The sequence below is a fragment of the Oryctolagus cuniculus genome, chromosome 8 (assembly GCF_051225735.1).
Source record: "Oryctolagus cuniculus isolate XC-2025 breed Fujian yellow rabbit chromosome 8, ASM5122573v1, whole genome shotgun sequence".
NCBI classification, from domain to species: Eukaryota; Metazoa; Chordata; class Mammalia; order Lagomorpha; family Leporidae; genus Oryctolagus; species Oryctolagus cuniculus.
In genome coordinates, this window is record NC_142874.1 from 24710542 (window position 1) to 24737155 (window position 26614).

General features: G+C 53.8%; 1 protein-coding gene across 1 annotated transcript in view; it reads left to right on the top strand.

Annotated features, from left to right (window-relative positions):
- The first annotated feature begins 1355 nt into the window (after nucleotides 1-1355).
- The window catches only part of LOC127486599 (uncharacterized), a 73442-nt gene continuing 48183 nt past the window's right edge, over nucleotides 1356-26614 (top strand). The window contains exons 1-2 of the mRNA XM_089301759.1: nucleotides 1356-1908; nucleotides 21127-21567. Coding sequence (XP_089157885.1) covers nucleotides 1356-1908; nucleotides 21127-21567 — 994 coding nt within the window. The remainder of the gene's footprint in view (nucleotides 1909-21126; nucleotides 21568-26614) is intronic.

The following is a 26614-nucleotide window of genomic DNA, read 5'->3' on the forward strand; positions in this document are numbered from 1 at the left end:
TCTTAAAGAACTCAGCTGGGCAGAGAAGGCCAGGGAAGGGCATGTTCAAATGCCCTGTGTGAAGCAGGGACAAGCAGGAAACAGGGAGCTGGGCCTGTGGGGGAGAGGAGAGGATGTGGTTAAGAGGTGAGCAGGCTAGAAATGCCTGGGGGTTGGGGGCGTGGCAGCGTGGGGGGGGGGTTAGCCCATACAGAAGGGTTTGCCGTTTAAATGCTAGTGGTGTATTAAAGCTAGACAGTGTTGCCACCTGTGTAGTTTTTTTTTTTTTTTTTTTTTTTTTTGTATCCATCTCTACACTGAGCCATTCACTGGTTCCAACCCCACTAACCACACCCACCTGCCTCTAACCCGCCTCCAATGCCCACCAGGATTTGAAGCAGCCAGGATGGTAACAGGGGGCAGAGTGGAAGGCCCCATCCTCACCGGTGAGAGTGTACAGTGGACGGGCTGGACTGGGGTGCCAAGTTCAGCCATGGCGAGGTCCTGGAGGTGGATGGCTTTGCAATTCCATTGCTGGGATGCCCACCTTCCAGGGCAGGTTCCCGGGGCTCTGCCTGGGGACTGAACTCAGACAGGAGGGCACTGAGGGGGCGGCTCCACCCACACTGTTAGTAAAAGGGGCAGCCTATGTGGCGCCATGCATGCCTCACTCGCCAGCTTAGGCTCTGGCCTGCAAGCTTAGGTCCTGAGCCCCATGGCCCAAGTACCGGTGTCAGCTCCACCCCCACCTGCTCCTACTTCCCTGCCCCGCCCCCAGGGCAAAGTTTTAAAAGGACCTGTCCCTGAACAGGTGGCTCTCTCTCTTACTCTCTCTCTTTTCCTTCTTTGCCCCTACCTCTGCTCTGTCAGGTTTTCCCCACCAAGGAACCCCTCCCCTTGCTCTGGTGTTTGGTGGCAGCCTTCCACGCACTGCCCTCAACAAAGGCGCAGACCCTGGCTTCCCAGGAGCAGGCACAGTCTCCTTTCCGGGTCCCTCCTTGGAGAGCTGGCCACCTGGCGAAGCCTTGCTCTTGCTTAAGGGACTCTGAGGATGTCCACAGCCAGCTCTCCCAGCCCGCAGGGCACGCCTCCTAGGGGACCCTCAGAGGCAGCCGGCATGGACGGACCTCACTGCGCCTTGTCCCCTCCTTTAGCCCTAGGAGGGCAGGGCTGGTTGATCCAGGTCCCGCCGCGCTCGGGAGAAAGACCTAGGCGGTCACAGAATCCTAAGCCTTCAAGGTATAAGGCAGAAAACTTGCCCACAGGAGACAGGCTCTGCCAAGGCCACAGACGCGGTCTGGTGGCAGACAGGGGGCTGTTTGGTTTCGAGTCCCGGTCTGGGAATAGCGAGGTGCAGTGTCTCTCTGAATACCTTCATGGGTACCTTTTTATTGAGTGTCTACTATGCGCCAGGGAGGGCTGGGGTTTTCCAGGCTAAGGAGCCAGATTGGGCGGGTGGCCAGGGCATCGAAGGGTTAAATTCCGAGCTCACCACGGGGGTGGGGGTAGTGGAGTTTCCCCTAGGAAGAGCCTCCTCCCTCCGGAAACCCGGGCGGGCGCGGAGAGCTAGGGCAGGGCTGCCCCGCTGGCGCGCAGCCTCCCCCGCGCCGCGCAGCCCCCTCGCGCCCCGGGAGCAGCAGCTCTCGGGTTACAACAAAAGGGGGCCGGAGGCCGGGCCTGCGGCGGGGGCCGCCTGCGGGGAAGGGGGTGGGCCCGGGGAGGGGTTTGCCGCCCCGCTCCGGTTAAAAGTCCGCGGGCGACTGGAGCGCGCGGCTTCCTCCCCTCGGGGCTCGCCTTGGCCAGCTCGCGGAGAACTCTGCTTGGCGACCGCTCTCCGACCCTGGGCTCAGCGGCGACCGGCGCAGATAGAGGCCCCCGTGGAGAGCGCAACCCGGCCCAGCCACAGCCACCCCGGACCCCTGCTGCCAAGTAAGGGCGCTTCCCGCGCTGGGCTTCCCGAAGCGGTTCGTGGGAAGGCGGGCACCGGTGCGCGGGTCTCCAAGCTCCGCACCCCGCCGCCTCTCGGCCGTGCTTGGGGTTCTGGGGGAGCGCAGCGGCGAGAGAGGACGTGCAAGGCGATGGGGCCCCACTCCGGCCTGGGCGGCCCCGCCCAGCCCTACTTAATCGGGACCAGGGAGCTGGGTTCTCCCCTTCCTCGCCTTGGAGCCTCGGTGCGCGCCGGGTCCCTTGAGGGTGCAGCATGGAGCCAGGAGTGCTGGGGGCTGCGCCTCTGGACAGATTCTGAATTTGGGGGGTGTGGAGCCGGGGTTGCCCACGGAGCTGTGGCTTTGGGGACTGGGAGCGCGCGGGGCTTGGACGCGTCGGGGTAAGGGGCTCTAGGAGGAGAGGTGCGGTCCGCACGCCAGAGACGCGTTCTCAAGTCAACCCTGGTGTGTCCGGGGACCTGGGACCCTGTCCCGCTGTTATTCCCTGTAAGGCCCTGGAGTCGGAAGGAACCAGCGCCGGCGAACCTCTTGAGGTGCGCGCTGGGTCGCCCGGGTACAGTTTATTCCGGTCTTAGGCCCCGACCCCGGTGCCTGTAACTTTTACGCAGGCGCTTAGCCCACTGCGCCCCTCTCCCCAGCCAAAGTCTGCGAGCTCCAGGTGCCGCTGTCGTGAGGGCCGGAACAGAGTGATTGGCTGAAAGCAAAGCGGTCCCTTTCTTCTCCATCGCTGTCCACTCCGCCCCAACAAAACCCAGCGAGAGTGCCCGGTGGAGAGGCGGCCGCGGGGGCAGAGGGGACCGAGCTGGAGTCCCAAGGGAGCTGTATTGACGGGCAGAAACCTGGCCGCAATGAGCTGCAGTCCTGACACTGTGGAGATCTTAAAATCGGTCCGCTCATTGCCTTGTGCACGGGAGGAACACTACAGAAGTTCAAAGCCAGGGGTTAGTGAGTATGGGATTCGAACCCAGGTCCATCAGGCCAGGCCCCTCCTCAACACCCACAGCTGGCCCGTGTGCCCTGGACTCCGGAGCTCGCTTGCCATCCTTGGGGGCTTTTCGTAGTTATTTATGTTGTATTGTGTTATGGGGCTAATGAGTGACTGACTGGGATCCGGGGTCAGGGGTCCCTAGTACCTGCCCATGGGGTGACAAAGTGCACACACCCCAGGGCTCCTGGCGGCTCTCAGGGCCCCTCCCTCCCCTGGGGATTAGGTCTGAGAGGGCCTCTCTGTGTGTGCATCTGCTTCTTTCCCTGTGACTCACTTAGTCATTGAGTGAAGAAGCCAAATATGGAACTGGAGTCTGCAGAGAGAGCAAGCTTCGGTGGCTGGCTGGACTCTGGGTGCTTCCCAGGCAGGGGCTCCTTCAAGTCACTGACGTTTATCTCCTTCCCGCCCCCTACTCCAACACCCTCCCTCCTTCCTTTCCTGGTCTCTCTTGGCCCCTTCCCAAGTCCTTGTCCTCTGACCTGTGGTGACCAGAGTGGAGTGGCCTGGTACCAGGGGGGAGCAGATTTTCCGTGCTCTGGACATGCTCATCTGTGGAGCTCATGTCCCAGAAAATGCTGCATCATTTATTTAAAATATTTCTTAATCCCAACAATATTTCAGAAATGTGCACCCAAGTTGACAGAAGGGATAATAAGGTACTTAAAAATGTTTGTGAAAAGTGGAATGAAGAGATACGTTAGTTTGGTACAAAAAAAAATTGGAAATCTGCATACAACGGGGTCTCCAAGAAGTTTATGAAATGCATATCATGAAAAACTGCATGGGTTTCAAATTTTTACACCAAGGCCTATCTTTTGATTCCTTTCTCCAAAAATGTTTGAAGTGCCTTCCACTGAGATGCAGTGGTTCTGAACAAGTTGCCACATTTAACGTCATCTGTCCCTTGGCTGTGTGCTCATACCTTAAGGCAAATGCCAGGTGTGTCCTGTCATGCCTGCATATTTCGCTGTGACCACTATCTGGTGTCGTTGCTACATCTAAGAATTGAATCAGGATTCTTTGATATCATCTCTGTTCTTTAAATTCCCCAACCTTCCCCCCAGATGTTTTTTATACTTCGTCTAGAAGGTCTGTTGATTTGTAGAAATTGTTGCATTCTTGTTGGTTTGTTTGTTTGAGATTTATTTAAGTCAGAGAGCTCCAGCCAGAGTGGCCTGGAAGGGGACTAGGCTTCACTTTTTTTTTTTTTTTTAATGAAACAGGTAGATATTTATGTATTTATAAGGCAGAGTTACAGAGAGGTAGAGGCAGAGGTGGAGAGAACGAGAGAGCTCTTCCATCCGCTGGTTTACTCCCCATACGGCTGCAACGGCCAGAGATAAGTCAATCCCAAGCCAGGAGCCAGGAGCTTGTTCCAGGTCTCCCATGCGAGTGCAGGGACCAAGCCCTTGGGCCTTCTTCCACTGCTTTCCCAGGCCATAGCAGGGAGCTGGACTGGAAGAGGAGTAGCCAGGACACGAACAAGCGCCCATATGGGATGTTAGCGCCACAGGTGGAGGCTTAGCCCACTGTGCCATAGCACCGGCCCCATTAAACCACTTTTCTTTCCACTGAAGCCTTTGATTCCTACGACGTCCCACTCAAGAGTGAGGTGGGTATTGCTGAATTCATTTATGGCTGAGGAAGGAAGCAAACAGATAAGCTGTCTCGACGGCCCAGCTAGTGACTGATGGAGCCAGGATCTAAGCCAGCTCCTTGTTCCTGGACAGCAGTGGTTTTAGCTTGCCCTCTGTGATGCTCGTGGAATAGCAGCTGCTCCCTGAAGACTTCCTCTTGGCTCGGCCTTCCTCCTGAGCGGGTCACTTCCCATACACCTGCTGTCAGAATTCCCCGGGTCACTGTTGAGTAGTTGGACATTTGGTGCTTGGGATAAATGAGCTGCGAGGTCGAGAAGCCTGGCTTGCTTCCTCCACTTATTGCAAAACCGTGAGAAAGCCATCCACCCATCTGGGGCATCTGAAGGAGGGAGCATTATCCACTCCCCTTCTGTAATGCAGGTCTCAAAGTTGCATGGGGCAGGCTTTTAACCTGGCATTGAAGATGCCTGTGGCCTGCGTTGGATCGTTCAATCCCTGGCCCAGTCCTGGGCTGCTTGTGGGCATTTGGATTAGGAGAGTAAACCAGTTGGATAGGAGATACCTGTCTCCATCTTTCTCTGTCTCTGCTCTCTCCCAAACTCATAAATAAGTAGGATGAGACAAACGACTGTACCTGGAATTCCTACAAGAAACAAAGTCCCCAGAGGGAAACCTGGTGGGGATGAATCATCACCCCTCTGGGGGCACTGCCTGGGTGATCTGCACACCAGTGTCCCCCGAATCCAAGACAGAGAAAGGGAGCAGAGGCACAGGGTTCCCGTGGAAGTCCTTGGTTTAGGGAACAACTCTGTTTATTCCGCCATTGATAATGGGGGCCTCCAAGAGTTTGGGGGACAGTGGAATCCAAAGTCAATGGATGTGCATTTTCCAGATCCTTTGGGGACCCCTGCATTGCACAGCACCAGAGCCTTTTGCTTTTGGCACCTGCCCGGTATAGGTTTCTTTGCTTTTGAGATGGGGTGATCAGGAGCAACTTTTACAACTTGTTAGGGAAACTCCCTGGCTCAGAACCTCCCTCCTTGGCAGGCTGCTTGGGAAAGGGAATCTGGTGCTGCTGTGTTTGTTGAGCTGGAGTAGGGAGTGACCAGACCTCCCACAAACAGCCAGGCAGGGGCGGGAAGCGGGTGCACGGGTCCCTTGCTGACCTGCAAGAACTCAGAAAGGACAAAGCATTCACCTTGGCCAGCAGCCTGTCTCCCTGGGGCTGCAATGTCTGGATGGTTGCCACTGCAGTTGCAAAAGCAGCACTGCTCCCTTCTGGGGCAGCCTGGGGAGCCTTGGGAGGAAGGGCTTCTGCCTCCCAGGGGCTGCGGGGGCTTCAAGAAGGGCAGCCTGTAATGAGCATGGTTCATCTCCCTCTGGAGAAAGCCTGTGTGGCAGTCCCACCCCGCCTCAGCTGAAGCCGCCGGAGCCGCCTGCTCCCAGGCCCATAGAACCGGCAGACCTGGAAGTCGTGGGCTACAACAGATGGAAGGGACAAGCAGAGTCCCACAGAGACGCCACAGCAGCTGCAGTCTGTGTGAGAATTTCAACAGTCTATGGACAACTGGAAAGAGACTTAAATTAGCTTTATTTTGCTGCGAAACATTTCATAGTTTTTTTCTTAACATGCACATTCCATGAACTTTTTGAAGACCCCTTGTGTGCACAGATCTCAGAATGTTTTGCCCCCAAATAAGCTTTTTGCATTTTGTCTTCCTCACTGAGCTTTTGTAAGTCCTCCCCTCCTCCAACCGAATCTTCTGTCTCCAGCCTTGTCTGGGGTGAAGCGAGGGCCGGAAACTGCTCATCCTGGTAACTGCACAGCTGTGCTCCTGCCATGGAACGTGGTGCGCGTATTTCCTCATCCAGGACATACCACCTGGTCAGGAGCACTGGCTGCTCTTCTGCCCCGGCCTGGCTCGGAAAATTCGCTGAGCCCCAGGACCACTCGCTGAGCCCCAGGACCACTCTCTGAGGACAGCCGCTTGCAGGAGGGTGATGCAGCACAGTGATGACAGCATAGATGAGATTGCGGCCCAGAGTTTCCAGCAATTGCTTGCACTTCCCTTGGCAGGAATGATGATAGCGGGAAAGTTGTGGGAGGGGGGTGGGGTGGGATAAGGATGTCAGAGCAAGAATTAATCGGCAGATAATGAGGATGCGGTTAGGATCACAGTCCGTAAATTCCGCCCAGAGCTGTCGGTCCCATCCTTGGGAGACCTGTAGCGTCATGGTTCGTTACGGCGCTCTGTGTGAGTGGCAGCGTGTGCTCTTGCTTTTTGGTTGCTGGGAACTATGTCAGACAAGCAGACGCAGCTGGCCTGCAGATGGCCTGCGACCACAGCTCCCCAAGATCCCCCTTGATGACTTGCCAGCGTGCTGTGGAGAGGGCGTGCCACAGAATCCTGCTGCTCACCTGTGACGTGGGCACCTATGACTTCAGCCATCTGTGACTCGTGAACAGCTGCATGCGTGGTTTCTTTCTCATCCTCTTTGAACCTGGATCTGCCACCTTCTCCCAGCCCCAGCCGCAGCCCTCCTGCAGCCTTGTCCTGCCCTAACCTGGGTAAACACCCCACAGCTTTTCAGAGTGCCTGTGTGATTCCAAGATCCAGTAAGAAGATGTTTGCCTAGATATATTTCTAAAGCAAATGCAAAGATAAAATTGAATAAAATACATTTTTAAAGCAAACCATTTTTTTTTCAAAGAATAATAATAGCTAAAAGAACACTGATCCTAAGTATATACCTGGACAGACTTTCTTGGGTCACTTTTTAAAAAATTTGGCAAAATGTACACAACGTACAGCTCTACCAGTTGAATTGTTTTTAAGTGTTCATTCACATTGTTGTATAATATCACCACCATCTAGCCTCAGAAGTTTTTCTTCTTCCAAAATGGAAACCTTGTACCTGTTAAGTAGTGGTTACAATTTTTATTTATTCATTGTATTTGAAAACCAGAGAGGCAGAGAGAAACAAAGAGGTCTCCTGGTTCCGTCCCCAGATGCCCAGCACAGCCAGGCAGCCAAGAGCCCCAGGTCCATCCGGGTCTCCCAGGTGGGTGGCAGGGACCCAGGTTCCTCAGCCACTACCTGCTGCCTTCCGGAGTGCACATTAACAGGAAGCTGGAGTCGGGAACAGAGCCAAGACTTAAAGCTAGGCACTCAGCCATAGGAGGCGGGTGTCTCGAGGGGCATCTTAGCTGCTAAGGCAAATGCCCACCCCTCATTAAACACTGACTTCCCGTCTCGCCCTCCCCCCAACTCTTGGCTACCACTGCTCTACTTCCTGTCTCTGAGCTTGACCACACTAGGTGTATCCTGTAAAGAGAATCGTAAGTGTTTGTCCCTTTGTGTCTGGCTTACTTCACTTAGTATAATGTCTTTAAGGGTTGGACCATGTTGTAGCATCTGTCAGAATGTCTTCCTGGTGTCATGCCCTTGAATGAGTATGGCACGTTTGTTTATCCACTCATCCATTGAGAAACATCTAGGGTATTTCCACCTTTTGGTTACGGGCAACAATGCTGCCTTTAATGTTGATGTACAAAATATCTGTAATGGGTGAACTCTGACCAAGGGAACGTGACCTTGCAGCTACCACCTAGACCAAGAACAGAGCATTAGCAAGCCTGTGTGGACTTGAGGGTAAAGCAGGTGGCTTCAGATGCATTCTGTGCCCACCTACAGCTGCCCAACCTATACCTCCAAAGCTGACCATTGATTATTCACTTTCTATACCCTGAAGGGGTTTGGAAGAGTTGTTTGGAAAGCAAATTTCTAATCCAGAGGCCACCAGGTTCATTTAGCATTTCCAGGGAAGGCAGGACAACATCCGTGAGACTGGCACTTGGAGCTGTCTTGGATGTCACCACCAGCTGTTGTGCTCCCAGGCTCGCCTGGGCCAGGGAGGGCTTGGAACCACCTCGAGCGCACCCGCCTGCTCTTTGGTCACAAGGCCGAAGCCCTCCATGAAAGAACTGGCCATTTCTCGCTTTCCTGACCCTTCTCCTGCCCTTCCTATCCAGTCTTCACTGTCCTGATTTAGTAGAGGCTCTGTGTACCAGCTATCCTGCCAGGCACGGCAGGAGACAGAGAAGTGAGTAAGACATGCCATTTGACTTGTGTGTTTCAAAATCTTCAGTCCAGAGTGATATGCTGATGCCTGGCAGCTAAGCCCACCATGCCCACCTGTGGCTAATAGCAGCCTTCAAAAGCAGCCCAAGAAACTGTGGACTCCTATGTGGCTCAGCTGCAGGGATGACCTAGGTCAGAACACAATTCCAGTGACTGTGCTCTGCACAGTTGGTTTTGTGCCCATCATCAGCTCTTAAAGAGACAGCCTTCCTTTGGAACTGCCTTCAGTCCAGTGCTCTGTGTGGCAGCATTCCACTCAACATGTTCTCAACTCGACATCAGTGGAACCCCGTGGGGTCTCTATTCTCTTTTGGTGGCACTTGGCGACTCTCACACCGACAGTCCTTGCGGTGTCTTCTCCTTCCCAGCAGCTCTCAGAGCTGTGCCCGGCTCTCCACTCTTTGTGGCCATTTGTAGCCGTCATTGCCCCCGAGTCACGATGTAATGCCATGGTCATGTTACCCCATGGTCAGTTTGGCCTGGGGGTTTGCAGTTGTCTTCCCCATGCAAAACCATCCTGTGCAGTTGTCAGGGTGATCTTTCCAGAGCAGGGGTCAGTAGCCTTTTTCTGCCAAAGGCCACCTGGCCATGTCTTAGATTTTATTACCATGTGGTCTCTGGTGCCGCTGGCCAACTCTGCCGCGTCAGTGCTAAAGCAAACCCAGACAACATGAAAGGAATGAACAGGACTGTGTTCCAGCAGAACTCCTCTTAGGAAAGCTTCACTTGCAGATTCAGCCCCCGAGGACCGTAGTTGGCTGACTCACTGCAAATCATGGACCTGCCCACGCCGCCCTCTTGCTCACCCTCGTGCTCCTCCCCAGCATGGGGAAGCCTCACACCTCTAAACGTGACATACAGAGTCCCTCATGGGTCCCGGGCTGGCATCTGCAGCCTCACTTCTGCCACTTCTCCTTGAGGTATCTGCTGCCCCAGCCCTTCACTGCTCGTTTGGCTATCCTGAGCCACCCCCAAAAGCCCCTGTGTGAATTCAGACCTGCTGCCTGGAATGGTGGCCCCCCCCTGCCCCCATCCAAGCCTATCAAACTCCTGCTTCCCTTCAAAACATGCTCAGGTTGTTAGCCACCTGCAGCTTTCCCTGATCCTCGTGCCCAGTTGGATTCACTGCCTTCCCACTTCTGTCTGTGGACGCTGTCTGTTAGTACGTTAGTGTGCTGCTGTCTCTTAGTACGTCCGGAAGGATCCTATAAACTCCTTAAGGGCAGGACCTGCTCAGTTTTATCTTGGTCTCAGTGCCTAATACAGTGCTTATCATGTGACAGATGTTTAATAAGTAAATACAACTAAGCTCAAGTGCTACATAAGTAGGGTTTTAAAAGTTAATTAATTGGGGGCCAGTGCTGTGGCGTAACGCCTGCAGGGCTGACATCCCATATGGGCGCCAGTTCAACTCCCAGCTGCTCCACTTCCAATCCAGCTCTCTGCTGTGGTCTGGTAAAGCAGTGGAAGATGACCCAAGTCCTTGGGCCCCTGCACCCCCGTGGGAGACCTGGAAGAAGCTCCTGGCTCCTGGTTTCGGACAGGTGCAGCTCCAACCAATTGGCAAGTGAACCAGTGGTTGGAAGACTTCTCTCTCTCTTTCTCTCCCTCTGCCTCTCCTTCTCTCTGTATTAACTCTGACTTTCAAATAAACAAATAAATTTTTTTAAGTTAATTAAATTGAAAGGGAGAGAGAGAGACGGGGAGAGCTCTTTTGTCCATTGATTCACTCCTCAAATGTCCCCAACAGCCAGGACTGGACCAGGCCAAAGCTGGGAGCCAAGAACTCCAACTGGGTCTCCCACATGGGTGATGGGGCCCAAGTATTTGAGCCATCATCCTCTGTCGTGTATCCTCCTGGTATGAAATGCTGTCTCATGGTCATTTTCATTTTTATCTGTCTAGTGATTACTGATACTGAGTGGCTTTTTGTGTGCTTGCTATCCACTGGTGTATTTTCCCTGCAGGAGTGTCTGTTTTTTACTTGGCTATTTTTATTATTGAATTGCCAGCATTTCTATGTATTTTGGGTACTGGATCCTCATCAGGTACACAGATAACAAATGTTTTCTTCCATTCCGTGGCTTATTGTTTTTCTTTCATGAGAGTGTGTTTACTTTTTTTTTTTCGTCTCCAGTTTGATTCACATTTACTCAGCATCTATTCTGTGCTGGTCATAGGGGATCCAGCAATGCAAAGATACAGACACCCTCCCTCCTGGGGGTTCACGGTCCCGGGAGGGAGCTAGACACGCCAACAGAAGATGATAACGCGGTAGACTAAGCACACTAAGTCACCCCCATCAGTGCTGCCTTGGTTCATGAGGCATCTCAGTAGTATCTTTTTAAAAAAGGAAAATGTCTTTTTAAATTTATTTCTCTTTATTTGAAAGGCAGAGACACAGACAGACACCTAGATCTTCTGTTCACTCCCCAAAAGTGCACGATAGCCAAGGCCGGGCAAGGCCAGAGCCAGGAGCCCAGAACTCAGTCCAGGTCCCCAAACGAGTGGCAGGGACCCAGGTACTTGAAGCATCACCCCTGCCTCCCAGGGTGCTTACTAGCAGACAGCCAGCACCCAGGGCAGACCGGGACTCTGACACAGGACGCTCACCTTCCAGGCAGCATCGCGCTGCTGTGCCGAGCGCCCACTCCTTGACGCTATCTTCCACACACACAAGTTTTTAATTTGCGTAAGGTCCAACTTGCATGTTTTTCCTTTGTTGCCTGTGCTTGTGGCGTCTTATCTAAGAAATCCTCGCCAGAGCCAAGACCATGAAGATCTGCCCCTGTGCTCTCTTTAGTTTTAGCTTTCACACTGAGGTCCTTGGTCGTTTTGGATTAATCCGTGTAAATGGTATAGGGCCAGGGTGCAGCCTCATTCTTTTGCGTGTGCCTGCTCAGTTATTCCAGCTCTGTTCCTTCAAAGAACATTCTTTCCCCCATTGGCCAATGTTGGCATCCTCATCCGCATCAACTGACCTTGGACGTGAGGGTTTATTTCAGGACTCCCAGCTCTGCTCCACTGATCTCTGTGTTTCTCCTGATGTCCGATCCATATGGTCTTGATTCGCAGTGCATGCTGAGACCAGGACGTACGAATCTTCTTACTTTTTGTCTTGGCTGTTTTGGATCCCCTGCAATTCCGCATGCGAGGTAGAATCACTCAGCTTGTCAATTTCCTCAAAGAAACAGGCTGGGATTCAGAAAGGGATTGGGTTAAGTCTTATGCTCTGTTTATTTAAGCAATGTCTTCTAGTTTTCAGAGCTTGCATTTTCCATTTATTTTATTAACTTTACCCCTACATGTTGTTTCCCGTTTTTGCTGCTACTATAAATTGGATTGCTTTTTTAACTTCATTTTTAGGATTCTTCACTGAAGGCATATAGAAACACAGTTCACTGTTGTGCATCGGTCTTGTATCCTGTAACACTCCTTCTCAGTTCTAACAGTCTGTAGTAGATCCCTTGAGCTTTCTTACATACGTATGCGAGTCTGTTCTCAAACAAGGTGTGTTTCCGAGGTGCGTGTGTGGTGTAAGAACAGGAAATGGGAAGTGCAGAGGTAGGGCGTGTGAAGCAGGTGGGCTCACCTGCGCACAGGTCAGGGTGGCCAGAGCTCGGGCGGGGGAGGCAGGTGGAAGCTGTGTGTGCCGCGGAGGCATCCTGCCACTCAGAAGTGACGTGAGACCCGTGCCGGTGACACGGATCAACTCCAACAGCAGCTGGGAAAGCCTGCCTCCCCGGATGAGCAACAACGTGTGGGTCTCTGCAGATGTCACTGCTGTGTAGATGCCGTCATGTTGATGGTGACCCAAGTCCAGCTGGCAGGGTGCAGCCGAGCCAGGCCAGCTTTGGTGATGTGGCAGCTGGCGCCTGCTGCTTTTGCTCACGGGGCTTCTGGGTGGGAGCCTGGGCTGTAAGGGACAGCAGAATCCCAGATCTTGCAGGCTTAACAAACTTCGGAGCCGCGCTCTTGCTCCACCCTCCCCGCCCCCTCCCATAGCCAGACGTTTCCAGACAAGCTGGGGATGTGACCGTGGCCTCTGTGCCAGCTGCGCCTGCTCTTGCTGGGCCTTCTGAGTTTGGCTGTCGTGTGATGAGCAAAGACCTGGAGAGTGGATTTGCTTGGCTGAGTGCTTGGCGGGGCCACTTCTGGAGATACAAAGGCGTCCAAAGCCATGGTGAGTGCTGCGGTGACACGTGAGCCCTGCCCGGGGCACAAGGCCAGCTTTGCAGCTTAGACACCGAGCTCAGGACGTGCCTCCCTGGCCCCTTTGTTGGATCATCACTCAGACTGGTTTGTGCACCTCCATCAGCTCCCACCCGTTGTCGGAGTGCCTGCCTGCCTGCCTGCCTACCTCGGGGTCTGGGCTGGACCAAGCCTCTGCACCCCTCGTCCAGGAGCCCCGGCCCTGGCCCGCCAGGGAGAGGACTGCCCGCCCAGTTTGCATGCCTTTCCGCACCTTGTTCCTGGCTTCTGCGCTCCCCTGCCTGCTTGGTGAGGACTTTAGCATCCCCTTCTACGTGGCGTGGAAACTCAGGCCCGTGTGACTAGGGATGGCCAGTTCTGAGCCCAGTGTGTCAGAGTGTGTGGGGTGGTGAGATCCTGTCACCCCCATGGCCGCTCAAGAGTAGTCACTGTGTGAGACCTCTTTTGCGTTTCGCCCAGGTGATTGCTGACTGTCATAGCTACGACGCAGTCAGCGTGAGTGGCGAACCAGGCATGTACTGGGTACTTTACACTTCCTCCCAGGTCCTCTTCTGACTGCAGGAGGCGGATTTGAACCTGAGACCACTCCCTGCACTGGTTCTTGTTCTATATATTGTGTTATCCCTCTGGCAATCCAGGTAGGAGGCGAGGGGTTGGAGCCTGTTTGCCTTGGTCAGTTTCCCTGTGGTGGTTAAGCAGGTTGTGCACTTCCGGGTCCCCTTCTGTCTGTCCAGACGAGATGTGCCTCTTGTGGTCGAGATCCGTTTGACCTTTGCCTGCTGATCCAGTCCAGGGGGCTGGCTGTCTGGGCACATTTCAAAGTGTTTGAAATCCTACCTTCAGCCTCCCCAGGAAGAGCCTGGTCAGAATGAGATTCCAGCCACAGCCAGAGCTGGACTGCGGGAACCCCGATTGGTCACAACAAATTATGCCAACAAAGGTTTCTTTTTAGAGGCTGAAAAATGTTCAGCTTTGTGTGCCTACCTTCTCGCCACCTCCCTGTGCCCTGACCATTCCTGCTGCTGTGCGGCCAGAAATAGACGAGACTGGGGTGGAATCCTTGGCCGGGGGCCAGAGGGAGCCGCTCTGGCCAACGCGGGCGTGAAAGTCTCCATTCTTGTCTGGGTGGCTCAGAGAGGCACTCTCACCCCACCGCTTCCCTCGTCTTGTGGGCACGCCCCCTTCACCCAGGACAGCCTCCCTCCACTGAGGAATGTCTTCCCTGGGGACCAGAGGCAGAGCCTGGCCACAGCTGGGAGGGGCGCTTAATCCCGGGTAGGGGGAGGGTGTGGTGGAGCAGGCAGCTCCCAGGCCAACATCTGGCAGAAAGGTCAAGAGAGGCATTCTCTCTGGGTAAAGGAATTCAGAGCTTAGAGAGAGGGGGGAGGAGGATGGCCGGGGTGGGGGGTGGCTGGGATGGCCGCAGTTGGGAGCAAGTGCCCTCTGCCTACACTGTGGCTACAGCTGAGAAGCGCATGGTTTTGATGCAAAGCTGCACATTCGAGCAGACAGGGCCCTGTTGCTGGGAGCCCCAGAGCTCAAGAGGTGGAGTAAGAACTCCCTGGGGCCCTGGGTCGAGGCCTGCTGCAGGAGCACGCTGTGCCCCAGCTGTTTGTGTCGGTAGAGGGGCTGGTTAGGAGGATCGGGTTGTATACGTGACTTAGAAAAGCCAGCAGCACGGTGGCTGCGTCCAGCGTATTCCCCTTGTCTGTGCGTGACCAGGACGTGCTGTTGCCATTGGCAGGAACAGTAATCATCCTCATTTTTGCTGCCTGGGGCTCACAGGGTGTCCCTGTGCGTTATTTGGGGGCGCAGTCGGGTGTCTGTGGGGTTGTCCTGTTGCTTAGGCGCTCAGGAAGTCAGCAGCCACCTGGCTGTCCCACCTGTATCCTTACACAGGTGTGCGCCCTTCTTCATACGGAAGGCACGTGGCAGTCTTTCCTTTTCCTTGTTGAGCAGCGTTGGTTTGAAATGGAATAGACCTTTCAAAGCATTTTCAAACAGTAATCAGTGATGAGTACAATGCCACTCCTGAAATAGCAGAATCAGGGAGTATTCTGGATTGTACTGGAAAGTTCCTGGGGACAGCATATGCTTCAGGGCCACAGACATCCTCCAATGAATGACATCTGCCACGCTTTCTTGATCAACTCAGAAACCTGGGCAGGGGTGGGGGTTAGAACCTCTTTCTGCCTCTGGCCACACCCACACCCCCGATTTCCAGCAAGACCAATGAACGTTGGTGATGTCACCCTTCTGGGTCCAGAAAGAACCACCTTGGCTGGGCCTGGGTGCTCCCAATTCCCAGATGACTCTTGGGGAAATTAAAGGTGGAAACTTAAATGCCAAGACAGATGTTCTGTGCAGCGGTTAAGAAGATGTTGCTTCTGGTGTCCAAATCCCATGTCGCAGAACTGGGTCCTGGCTGTACTCTGGAATCCAGATTCCTACCAATGCACGCCCTGGGAGGCAGCGGGGACGGCTCAAGTGCTTGGGTCCCTGGCACCCACGTGGGAGACCCAGATAGATTGATTTCCCAGCTTCCAGCTTTGCTTGACTTAGCCCCAGCCATTGCAGGCATTTGGAGAGTGAACCAAAGGATAGCATCTCTCTCTCTCTCTCTCTCTCTCTTCCAAATAACTAAAATTTTAAAATAAAATATATGCATTATAATCAAGCCTCAGTAGAAAAAGGGATAAAAGACATGAAGATACAGTCTCCAAAAAAAGAAGTACAGATGCTCAAGTAAGTTTGGAGAGAAAAGGCACTGGAGCTCACTAGTAATAAGGAAAATACTCATTAGAGCAAAACATCCTTTTTTGCTTATGAGATGGAGGAGAGTTTGGAAAAGCGGTTATACCCGAGCTTTCAGGGCTTGGGGAAACTTTCACACTGCCAGCTGAGACATAAATTGGCATAGTCTTTCTGGAAGGCAGTTAACACAATTTTGCAAAAGTGTTGGCTTTTTATATACCCTTTGACCCAGCAATTTCACTTTCAGGAATTTATTGCAAGACTGTGGAAAGTTTCAGCTGCAAGGATATTCATTCCAACAATTTTTACAGCAGTGCAAACATGGGAAATGTGATTATGATATAGCCATATGATTGAATACTATGTAGTAAAAACCCTGTTACAGAATAGCCCGTGGGGCCTAATGCTTCAATCTACTGTCCAGTGTGAAAAGCGGTTCACAAAGCAACATGTAGAAAAGGACTCCAAGTTTTTTTTCTTTTTAATTTATTTGAAAGACAGAGTTACAGAGAATCAGAGGCAGAGAGAGAGAGAGAGAGAGAGAGAGAGAGAGAAAGAGAGAAAGAGAGAGGTCTCTGTCCACTGGTTCACTCCCCAAATGGCCACAATGTCCAGAGCTGTACCAGTCCAAAACCAGGAGCCCGGAGCTTCTTCCAGGTCTCCCACACAGGTGCAGGTCCCGAGCACTTGGGCCATCCTCCACTGCTTTCCCAGGCCACAGCAGAGAGCTGGATCAGAAGTGGAGCAGCTGGGACTCGAACCAGCACCCATATGGGATGCGGCACTGCAGGCGGCGGCTCCACCCGCTTCACCACAGCACTGGCCCTGGGACTCCAAGTTTTAACTTGCAGATTCTGCACAGGGGTAAGCATTGGGCACAGCAGTTCCCATGCCGGTTGGGCTGCTCAGATCGATACTGGAGTACTTGGGTGAGAGTCCCAGCTCCGGCTCCTGACTCCAGCTTCCTGCTGAACACGCACCCTGGGAGACAGCAGTGATGGCTGCCATACGTGCGGCAGGCCTGGACGGGGTTCCCAGCTCCCTAGCATGTGCGGGGTGAGCCAGAAAATGGGAACGTTCTCCCTCTCTCGCTTTGTCTATCTCTCTGCCTCTCAGATAAAAAAAAATTAAAAAATTTTTAAAAATATCTACCCAATAATTTTGATAATGGTTGCCTTCGACAGTGCTGGTGCAAGTCATTTTCTTCCATTTACTTGTTTTGATTTTCCAGATTGTCTCACCAGCTTGTAGAGCTTTCACAATAAAGACCAAAACAATCATAGGGTTATTTTTAAGAGAGAAGCATCTGTGTCTAATATGTTACAATCCCCGGAGGAGGGAGTGGGAGAAGGGTCCAGTGGAAGAATGATTCAGGAACCCTCTTCCAGGGAAGATGTGGGAACTGAGCTTGGAGCAGCCCCACAGAGTGGAGAACCCGAGAAGATGGGTGGGGTGGGGCCGTGGGTGCTCATGGACATGCAAATCTGGAGGTGACGATTTTTTTACAAAATGGCAAGGCTGCGTGGTTTGGAGACAGGATTAGAGGCACTGCAAGCCTCACAAGCACTCATGTTGGTGAGGGTGGTACCCAGGGGAAGGCAGGTGCGGGCTGGGGGCAGCAGAGCATCGTGGGGCGGGCACTGCCCCCGCCAGCCTGCAACCACATTCGGGCTGGGCATGCGCTGCCTGTCTGTGCAGCCTTAGGCAACTCACTGAAGCCCTGTGTGCCTCAGCTTCCTCCTGAGGGTGACAGCGGTGTCAGGGCATCGAGTGAGCTCAAACGTTCCGGTGCACGGTCCCCCCTCATCCCGGGAGGCAGGTTCCGGGGACCCCCGAGGAGGCCTGGGACTGCGGGTAGTGCCCGATCCACACTCTGGCTTCCCTGTGCATCCTTACCCACGATCAAGTTTAGTTCCTAAATTAGGCACAGTAAAGGATTAATAATAATAAACCAATGATAAAATAGAACCATTCTTTTCTTCAAGATTTCTTTCTTTCTATCTTTGAAAGACAGATACAGAGAGAAAGGGAGAGAGACAGAGAAAGAGAGACAGAGAGATCTACCACCTACCGGTTCACTCCTTAAACAGCTGCAATGGCCGTTGCTGGGCCAGGCCGAACTCAGGAGCCTAGAACTCCATCTGGGTCTCCCGCCTGGGTGGCAGGGATCCAAGCACTTGAGACATCTTCTCAGGTGTATTTGCAGGGAGCTGGATCAGAAGTGCAGCAGCCAGGACTTGAACCAGTGCTCTTACGGGCTGCTGGAGTTATAGGTGGTGGCTTAACCCGCTGCACCACCATGCCAGCCTGAAAACAGAACAATTCTAATACAAGTACATGAAGGTGGTCTGTCTCAGCACGTCTTCTTACCCAAACCCTCCTTTCTTCTGGCACGGATTTCTTTTCCCTTCTTCACAATGTCATGGCTACGAGACACATTCTTACTGTAGCTATTAGCAATCTTGGCGTGTGATGTTTTCTTATTAACTCGAGAATTCACTTTCACTTAAAGGAAGCACTTATGGCTTCTCTTTGGATATCTGAATCGTTGGCATCACTGCTCCTGTACTCTGGCACCATTGATTAGCAGTGTGGTAAAGTAGGAGTTACTTGAACACAAGCGCTGGCATCAGCCAGGATAAGCTGTTAAGTGACTAACGGGTGGGTAGTGCATAACTTGTGGACCCACTGGACAAAGGGATGATTCACATCTTGGACAGGACGGAGCAGGCTAGTGCATTTTTCATGTTGCTATTCAGAGAGGCACATGAGTTGAAACGTAAGAGTTGTCTGTCTCTGATATTTTCCACTGAATGTGTTCAGATCACGTTTGACCACAGGTAATTGAAGCTGTCAACACGCAGTGCTCCAGAAAGACCCACGTGGGTTCAGCTACAGCAGGGCTGGCTGGATAGAGACTAATGGCAGGAAGTACATTTTCTTCTCCATCACTTCTAAAAATGTGGAGGTTGTCTAGTTATGCCTATATCATTGGTTTATGGCTTAAACTCTATGTGGCCAGACATTTCTCTATCATTGGATATGTGGGGCTTTGCTGCATGACCCGACTTGGGATCCTTTTTGGTAAATCTGCCATGTGTTCCTACGGTCAGTCTCTCCCCTGTAGTCTATCCATATCATAAACCTGTATTTTCAACCCCCAGTTGGTTTCCATCTAGATTTAGCTACTCAGTTTCCCATTCCGGATCCTTCAGCGCCTCTTAGGCAGCCAAACCAACATCTGGGATTCTTTTTCCTTTGGCCTTAAAAACTCCCTCCAGTATTCCCATCTTGTGGATCTGGTAACAAATCGCCTGCTTTTTGTTTGTCTGGAATGTTCTTCGCCTTTGTTTTCTTCACCGGGACAGGTTCTGGGTTGGCTGCTGTGTGGGTCACCCCATCAGGCTGTGCCCTCTTGGTCCCATATTTGGTTCAGGAGCCAACAGCTGCTGTTCCTGCTCTTTCTGGGGGTCATGAACCTTTTCTCCTCGGGCTGCCTGTAGGATTTTCTCCTTTTTTCTGGAGTTTCCCCAGCTGATTTCGATGTGCCCAGCAGTGGCTTCCTTTGCAAACTGTGCTGCCGGAGTTTGATATCTTCTGCCAGTTTGGGTAAATTCTTAGCCAAGTATTTCTCTCCCAGTTTTTCACCTGAGTGTTTTCTCTCCTCTCCTCTGGGATATCGGTGATAGGCAGTGTAGGTCTTTCCAACAACTCTCTGCCCCTCGGAAGGCCTGGGCCACTCACAGCTTCCCACCTCCTCCTTGGCAGGCTCTGAGCTCCAGTTTTGCTCTTTGCCATCCTGGCGGCTGCCTCAAGCGAAGCTGAGCTGCCCCGCCCGGCGACCACTGCCTTGGAACTGGCAGGTGCCTGAGGGGGAAACGCGGAGCCGAATGGGAGGCTCGCCCTGCTGCACCTCCCATCTCTCTGGACTCTTGGCTCCTTGAATCCTTGCTGCTGCTGCAGCTTCCCAGGGCCTGTAAATATAATATATATTATATATACAATTATATATTATATATATAACAACAGATGCATGGCTCTTACAGAAATACAAAGATGTGGTTCTGTCCCTTGGGACTTCGGGTCTGGAGGTAGAGCCGGATGTGGCACATGCCAGATGTAAAGCAAAATGCAATTTTAACAGCATTGACCTTCACTAACTGCTACCCTGGAGGGGCTCTCATCCCCTCCCGGTCTTGCCTTGCTTCCCTAGAGAGGATGAACCCCACCACCTGCCTCCTCTGCTCCCCAGGGTGTGGTTAGACCCAGAGGAGCTGTGGCCTTCCAGGAGCTTCGACAGGAAGGAGACACGGCCAGGACATCACTAGTTGCTCAGGCAGTGATGTGAGGGGCTGTCCCAGGGACCGCTCCGCTCTCCGGCTTTGTTTATGCGTTAGTCCTGTGTGTGATGAGGATCACAGGGTCTCCAGTGACACCAGTGGGCTTTTTGAAGTCCCTCATTTTGGCTGTCCCCCAGCGCCCACTGTAGTGCACTGGACACCACTGGCTGGACATTCCAAAGGGCAGAATACTGCCTGTCTCCAAGGCCAATCATCCCGTCGCAGGCAGCTCTGACTGTGGGAAAGGTACCTAATCTTTCCTTGGTGTCACACGTCGGGAACTGCGGAGTATGGTTGGCTTACCTCCGTGCAGGTGCAGGTGGTTAAATAAAAATGCATGATGCATGATGCACCTTTAGCTTTCATCCTTTGGTGCTGGTTTTTCCCCCGAGAGTCCCACAGTCCTTGTAAGATAGCTCCTTGCTGTCTGAGTTATGGAGGCACCAAACTCCCCTCTGTGCTCAGAGCAGGCAAGACGGGGCCCATAGCATGCCCTGGAGACAGGCACTGTGCAAGGGAAGGGAATTGCCTCCCCGGCATCCTTGGGTTCTTGGAGGGTGGCACCCACCTCAGGGTGGCTCTGAGGCTGCCGCTTGCAGACCCTCAGTCCTGCTCAAGGTGCACCCCGTCCAGGAGGGGCAGGAGGGGCTTTGCCACGGACTCCTTCACTCGGTGGTCTCACTCGCTGGCGGTGCAGAATGGAAGGTGTGATTGGAGCAGGAGACGTGCTGATGGGGTGGGAGGCCCGGCGCCGAAAGCGGGGTGGAGGAATCTTAGGATGTGTGCACCGGAAGAGACCCTGCAGCGAGGTCAGCCTGGGTGGGAGGCGGGGCTCAGGATGACACAGCCTGTGGGCAGCTGCCCTCCATTGTACCCATAGCCATAGTCTACAGACCCTGCTTCCAGGTCAGCTAGAGGGTGCTGTGCTCCCTGCCGGGTGCCCTGCCGAGGGAAGCTTTCCAGTGATACCCGGAACGCGGCTGGGCAGAAGAGGCTGGAGCTCGGGGACCCGCCTGGTGGCAGTGGGAGTTGGGAGCGGAGGCAGGTTTGCGTGTGGGACGGGAGGAGCTGCACGGCCCAAGCCGAGGAGTAGGAAGTGGCTGGGGCGCCGTGTGGGTGTCCGAAGCCCCACGTGCCCATCCTAACGCACCTGCTCTGTCTTTGCAGGAAGCACCTGCCGCCTTTCGAGCCGGCCCACCCCTCCCAGGGCTCCTTCCGTGGGATCCTCCAGCCACCGCACGGGGATGGAGAGGCCACTGGGCTCCTGCCCGCGCTGCTGCCTGGCTGTGCTCGTCCTGCTGCCCGCCCTGAGCCTGGCCCAGTACGAGAGCTGGCCCTCCTCGCTCCAATACCCCGAGTACTTCCAGCAGCCGGCCCCCGAGTACCAGCAGCCCCAGGTACCCTCGGACGTGGTCAAGATCCAGCTGCGCCTGGCCGGCCAGAAGAGAAAGCACAGCGAAGGCCGGGTGGAGGTGTACTATGACGGCCAGTGGGGCACCGTGTGCGACGACGACTTCTCCATCCATGCCGCCCACGTGGTCTGCCGGGAGCTGGGATACGTGGAAGCCAAGTCCTGGACCGCCAGCTCCTCCTACGGCAGAGGCGAAGGTAAAAGGCTCCGGGGCTCCGGTGCCCTGATGAGACCCAGGGCAGTCCCCAGCAGCTCAGCCTGGGGAAGGAAGCTGTGGATGGTTTCCTGGTAGCCGCTGGCCAGTGCCGGTGTGGCTGTGGCCGGCAGGAAGGCGGGAGCAGAGGGGGGCTGGGAGGACCAGTGAGCAGCCCTCCTGATTTGCCTGGGCTGAGCTGGGAAAGTCTCTCAGCAAACCAGGACCCCTGCCTCACCCCAGGTAGGGGCGAGATCAGCTCATCCGGTCCCTGTGGACCACGTGCCCTGCCTGGGGGCTCTGTCAGCACAGGGGCTGTCCTCCAAGTGGCTCCCCCGAGGAGGGCTGACCTATCCAGCAGTGTGTTGTCCAGCCTCAGTTTCCCCAGCTGGAAACTGGGCTCTCAAGAACTCTGGAAAGTCGATTAGTCTGTGTTTTCAAATGAGACAGTAGATAAGAGTGAAGGGTGGCTTCTTTTTTTAAGTTTTTTTTTTTTTTTTTTTTTTTTAGAACAAACTTATTTACTTGAAAGGCAGAGTTACAGAGAGAGAGAGAGAGGGAGAGACAGAGAGAGGGATCTTCTATCCACTGGTTCCCTCCCCAAGTGGCTGCAGTGGCCAGAGCTGGGACAGGCCAAACCAGGAGCCAGGAGCTTCCTCTGTGTCTTCCACGTGGGTGCAGGGACCCAAGGACCTGGGCCATCCTCTACTGCTTTCCCAGGCACATCAGCAGGGAATTGCATTGGAAGCGGAGCAGCTGGGACTCAAACTGGTGCCCATTTGGGATGCCGGCATCACAGGGGCAGCTTTACTCTCTATGCCACAATGCCGGCCCCTTGAAAAAGTTCGTGGCCTAGAGTGTAGTGTTCCCCATCCCAGGGTTGGTAAAGCAAAGACGGCGCCTCCATCTGGCTGGGCCTCAGCATGGGTCCTTCTGTGCGCTAATCCCATGCTGACTGCATACAGATCACCAGAGGGGATGAAAAATACAGCGTATCTCAGCCCTCAGCCAGGGTGGTGGAGCCCGGGGCACGGCGGCTGCTGCTGGGGCTTGGGCGGTGCCTGTAGCCAGGTTGGGGGTGTGGAAGGAGCTGCCAGTGGGGCTCCCTCCAGCCCTCCTTCCTGTGACTCGGAGGATGCTCCATCGCGAACGCCTCTGAGCTCTGTGTAGTTGATAATTTCCTGTTGGAGCCACTGGCTCAGGAGGCCACGCTTACGGCCAGATATCCTCAGAGCTCACCCTGGCCCCTCAGCAGTGGGAGAGGAAGCAGCCCAGATGCATGAGCGGACGCTGTCTCAGCTCATTTCCGGTCTCCCCTAACACAACTTCTCCTGAGTCTCCGTGCCCCCAAATCTCGGGCTCCTCTGCAGGCTGAGCTGCCCGGGGGACAGCAGGTCCACATTTCCTGTGCCAGGCTTGCCAGCCTTCTTGACTCAACAACAAAGGCTTAGAGAGACAGTGGGTCTTTCCCAGTGACAACTTCCTTTTTTAAGGTTTGTTTTATTTCTTTGAAAGGCAAAGTGCCAGAGAGAGGGTGGGAGACAGAGAGAGAGAGAGAGAGAGAGAGATCTTCCATCCGCTGGTTCTCTCCTCAAATGGCTGCAAACAGCCAGGGTTGGACCAGGCTGAAATCAAGAGCCAGGACCTCCATCCATGTCTCTCCTACGTGGGTGCAGGGACCCAAGTCCTTGGGCCATCCTCTGCTGCTTTGCAAAGCACATTAGCAGGGAGCTGGATCAGATTTGCAGAGCCGCTGAAACTGGAACCAGCACTCTGATATGGGATGCTGGCTTCGCAAGTGGTGGTTTGACCTGCCGTACCACAGCACTGGCCCCCACAGCTTTATTTCTGTCCAGATGCACACCTTACTTGTCACCAGACCAGGTGATTGTGGCTGCTCCCATTAGGAGCAGGCATGGGGTGGCTGGGTTTACCTGGTGGGATGTGGTCGGGCAGGAATGACAGATGGGCAGTTCAAGGGCAGAAAGGTAATGTGAGAAAGGAAGAGGTCAAAATCAAGGTCATGAAGCCCCTGCTGGGAGCTGTGGTTGAGACCAGTAGCTTATGCAGACACTTACAGCCCGCCTTATGTTCACAGCACTAAGAGGGTAGAAACTCAGTTTGGTTATGGCGTTCAGAAGTGAGGCCTTTTTTTAAAAAAAAAAAAAATTTATTTATTTGAAAGGTATTAGGTAGATATTTTATGTGTGTGTGTGTGAGAGAGATTTTCCATCTGCCGGTTCACTCCCCAAATGGTGTCAAGAGCCAGGGCTGGAGGCTGGAACTCCATCCAGGTCTCCTATGAGTGTGGTGGGGCCCCAAACCCTTGGGCCATCTTCCACTGCCTTCCCAGGTGCATGAGTAAGGAGCTGATCAGAAGTGGAGCAGCCAGGATTCAAACCGGCGCTCATATGGGACCCCAGGCCTTTAGGAAGTGATTAGGTTGCATAAGGCCAGGACGGTGGAGCTCCCGCGACTGATGCCTGGCAGCTGTGTAGGAGCCCACTCAGACACACCCACGCCCAGGCCCTTCCTTGCCGTGTGAGCCTCCGCACCACCTTGGAATTCTGCCAGCAAGGAGGCCACTGCCGGTGAGGCTTTGCATCTTGTGTTTCCAGAGTCGCAAGACAAAATAAACCTCCTTCTCCATAAAGTTAGATGGCCTCGGGCATCTCATTAGAGCGACAGAAAAGCAGCTACACACGGGGAAGGGGGGAAGTCGTGGTGGGGCTCTGAAGGGTTGTGCAGAACTGCTAGGACCCATGGCCCATGGGTCCCCACTGAGAGAGAGGGGCGTGGAGGCAGGGCGGGAGGGCTGGAAGGAGATTGAGGAGGGTGCAGGGGTCAGGCATGGCAAACTGAGCTCCACGCGTGTGGGAGCAGCCAGCGCCAGGGGCAGGGGAGCCACTGCAGAGGAGCTGCGGCAACAGAGTCCAGGCGTGCTGGCAAGGCCGTCCGCGTGGTGGTGACAAGGAGAGCGTCAGAGAGGGTGGGGAGAAACGGACGCCAAGGTGAACGCTGACTCATGTCCAGGGCTTTAAGAGTCGAGCTGTCTATTTAAAGTAGGATTTGGTCATTTGTTATGGCTGATCTTTTAAATATAAATATATTTGTACAGTATGTTTTTTTCTCTTTCTTTAAAAGATTTATTTATTTATTTGAAAGAGCTACAGAGAGAGAGAGAGAGGAGAGGCAGAGAGAGAGAGAAAGAGAGAGGTCTTGCATCCTCTGGTTCACTCCCCAGTTGGCCACAATGGCCAGAGCTGAGCTGATCCAAAGCCAGGAGCCAGGAGCTTCTTCTGGGTCTCCCAGGTGGGTGTAGAGGCCCAAGGACTTGGGCCATCTTCTACTGCTCTCCCAGGCCACAGCAGAGAGCTGGATTGGAAGTGGAGTAGCCTGGACTCAAACCGGCACCCATATGGGATGCCAGCACTGCAGGCGGCAGCTTAACCCTTGGTGCCACTGTGCTGGCCCCATGTACTATATATTTTTCTAAGAAAAAAAAATCTAGGAAGAATTTTGAATGTTTTCACCATAAGGAAATGATAAATGTTTGAGGAGATTTGTGCACTATACGATGTATACATGCATTGAAACGTCACATGGAACCCCAAGAATAGGTGTAATTCCTATATATACTCGAGACACAGTTCATGGCTGTGATTGCATTTGGATTCCATCAGCCTGAGTTCCGGTTTCTCAGTACTGGTTACATGACGGGCACTCGGAGGATATTAACATGTGTTTTGATTTGGGAGATCTGGCAAAGTGGTGCTGGGAGGAGAGGCACTTGGCCCAGCAGTTAAGGTCCTGTGTCCCCTGTAGGAGCTCCTGGCACATGTTCCTGGCTCCATTCCTGACTGCAGCTTCCTGCTACTGCAGACCCAGGGAGGCAGCAGTGATGGGTCACGTGGCCTCCCCATTCCCGGCCTCCAAGTGGGCCTCCGAGCACCTGAACAAGGCGGGTCCTGTCCACCCAGCCGCCTGCCTGTCTGGATCGGAGCGACAGGGCCAGCCGTGACCGTGTGGGGCCCTGCGGGTTCTGCCTTCACCCTGACACAGCCTCAGAGGCAGGCTCTGGCTCCCAGCACCATCCCATTTATGGCCTTTGTTTTGCACAGGCTCTGTTCATTTGTTGGTGAGTCTCTCTGGTCATCCGGAGAGCATTTCTGGCAGTCAGTGAGCAGAAAGAGTAAAGTGACATTTGGCTTCCGATGGGATGGCCCTCTGGGTCCAAAGCCTCACGTTGTGCCCCAAGCGCTGCTTCCCTGACAACTCTGAGACGGCTCCTACGTGACCAGGCCGAGACCCACCGTGCGTTCCAACAGGCGCACCCTGGAGCAGTGAACGCAAGACAGTCTAAGCAGTGTGCATGAGGCATAGCAGGGAAATAAACATCGCCGCTGAAGTCAGGCCAGAGCGTACAGGGTGCGTGGTGAAGCTGCCTTGGGCCAAGTGCAGAGCGACATAGCCGCAAAGACCTGGCGCATGCAGGGAAAGACTGTTGCGGGGGGGGGGTTGTTGAAAGAGAGCAGTTCTTCTGGGAAACTTAGCTCCCTCTAGAACTCCAGGTGCCAATTTCAAATGCACCCTATCCAAGAGAGGGCGAGCGTTTGGCTCAGTGGTTAAGATGCCTCCCAGGATGCCTCCATCCCGTATCAGGGTTCAGGTTCCAGGTTGTCCACTTCTGATCCAGCTTCCTGCTGATGTCACCCTGGGAGGGACTTGAGTACCTGCCACCCACATGGACTTCCAGGCTCCTGGCTTTGGCCTGGCCCAAACCCAGGCTGATGCTGGCATTTGGGAAGCAAACCAGTGGGTAGAAGTGCTCTTGGTCACTCTTTTCTCTCCCTCTTTCTCTGTCTTTTCCTTTCAAATAACATGAAAGCTGTATTTATTTATTTTACATGCTGTTAAAATACGCTATATGCAGGGCCCGTGTTGTGGTGTAGCAGGTAAAGCTGCCACCTACGATGCCGGCATCCCCAATGAGCACAGGTTCGTGTCCCGGCCGCCCCACTTCTGATCCAGTTCTCTGCTAATGGCCTGGG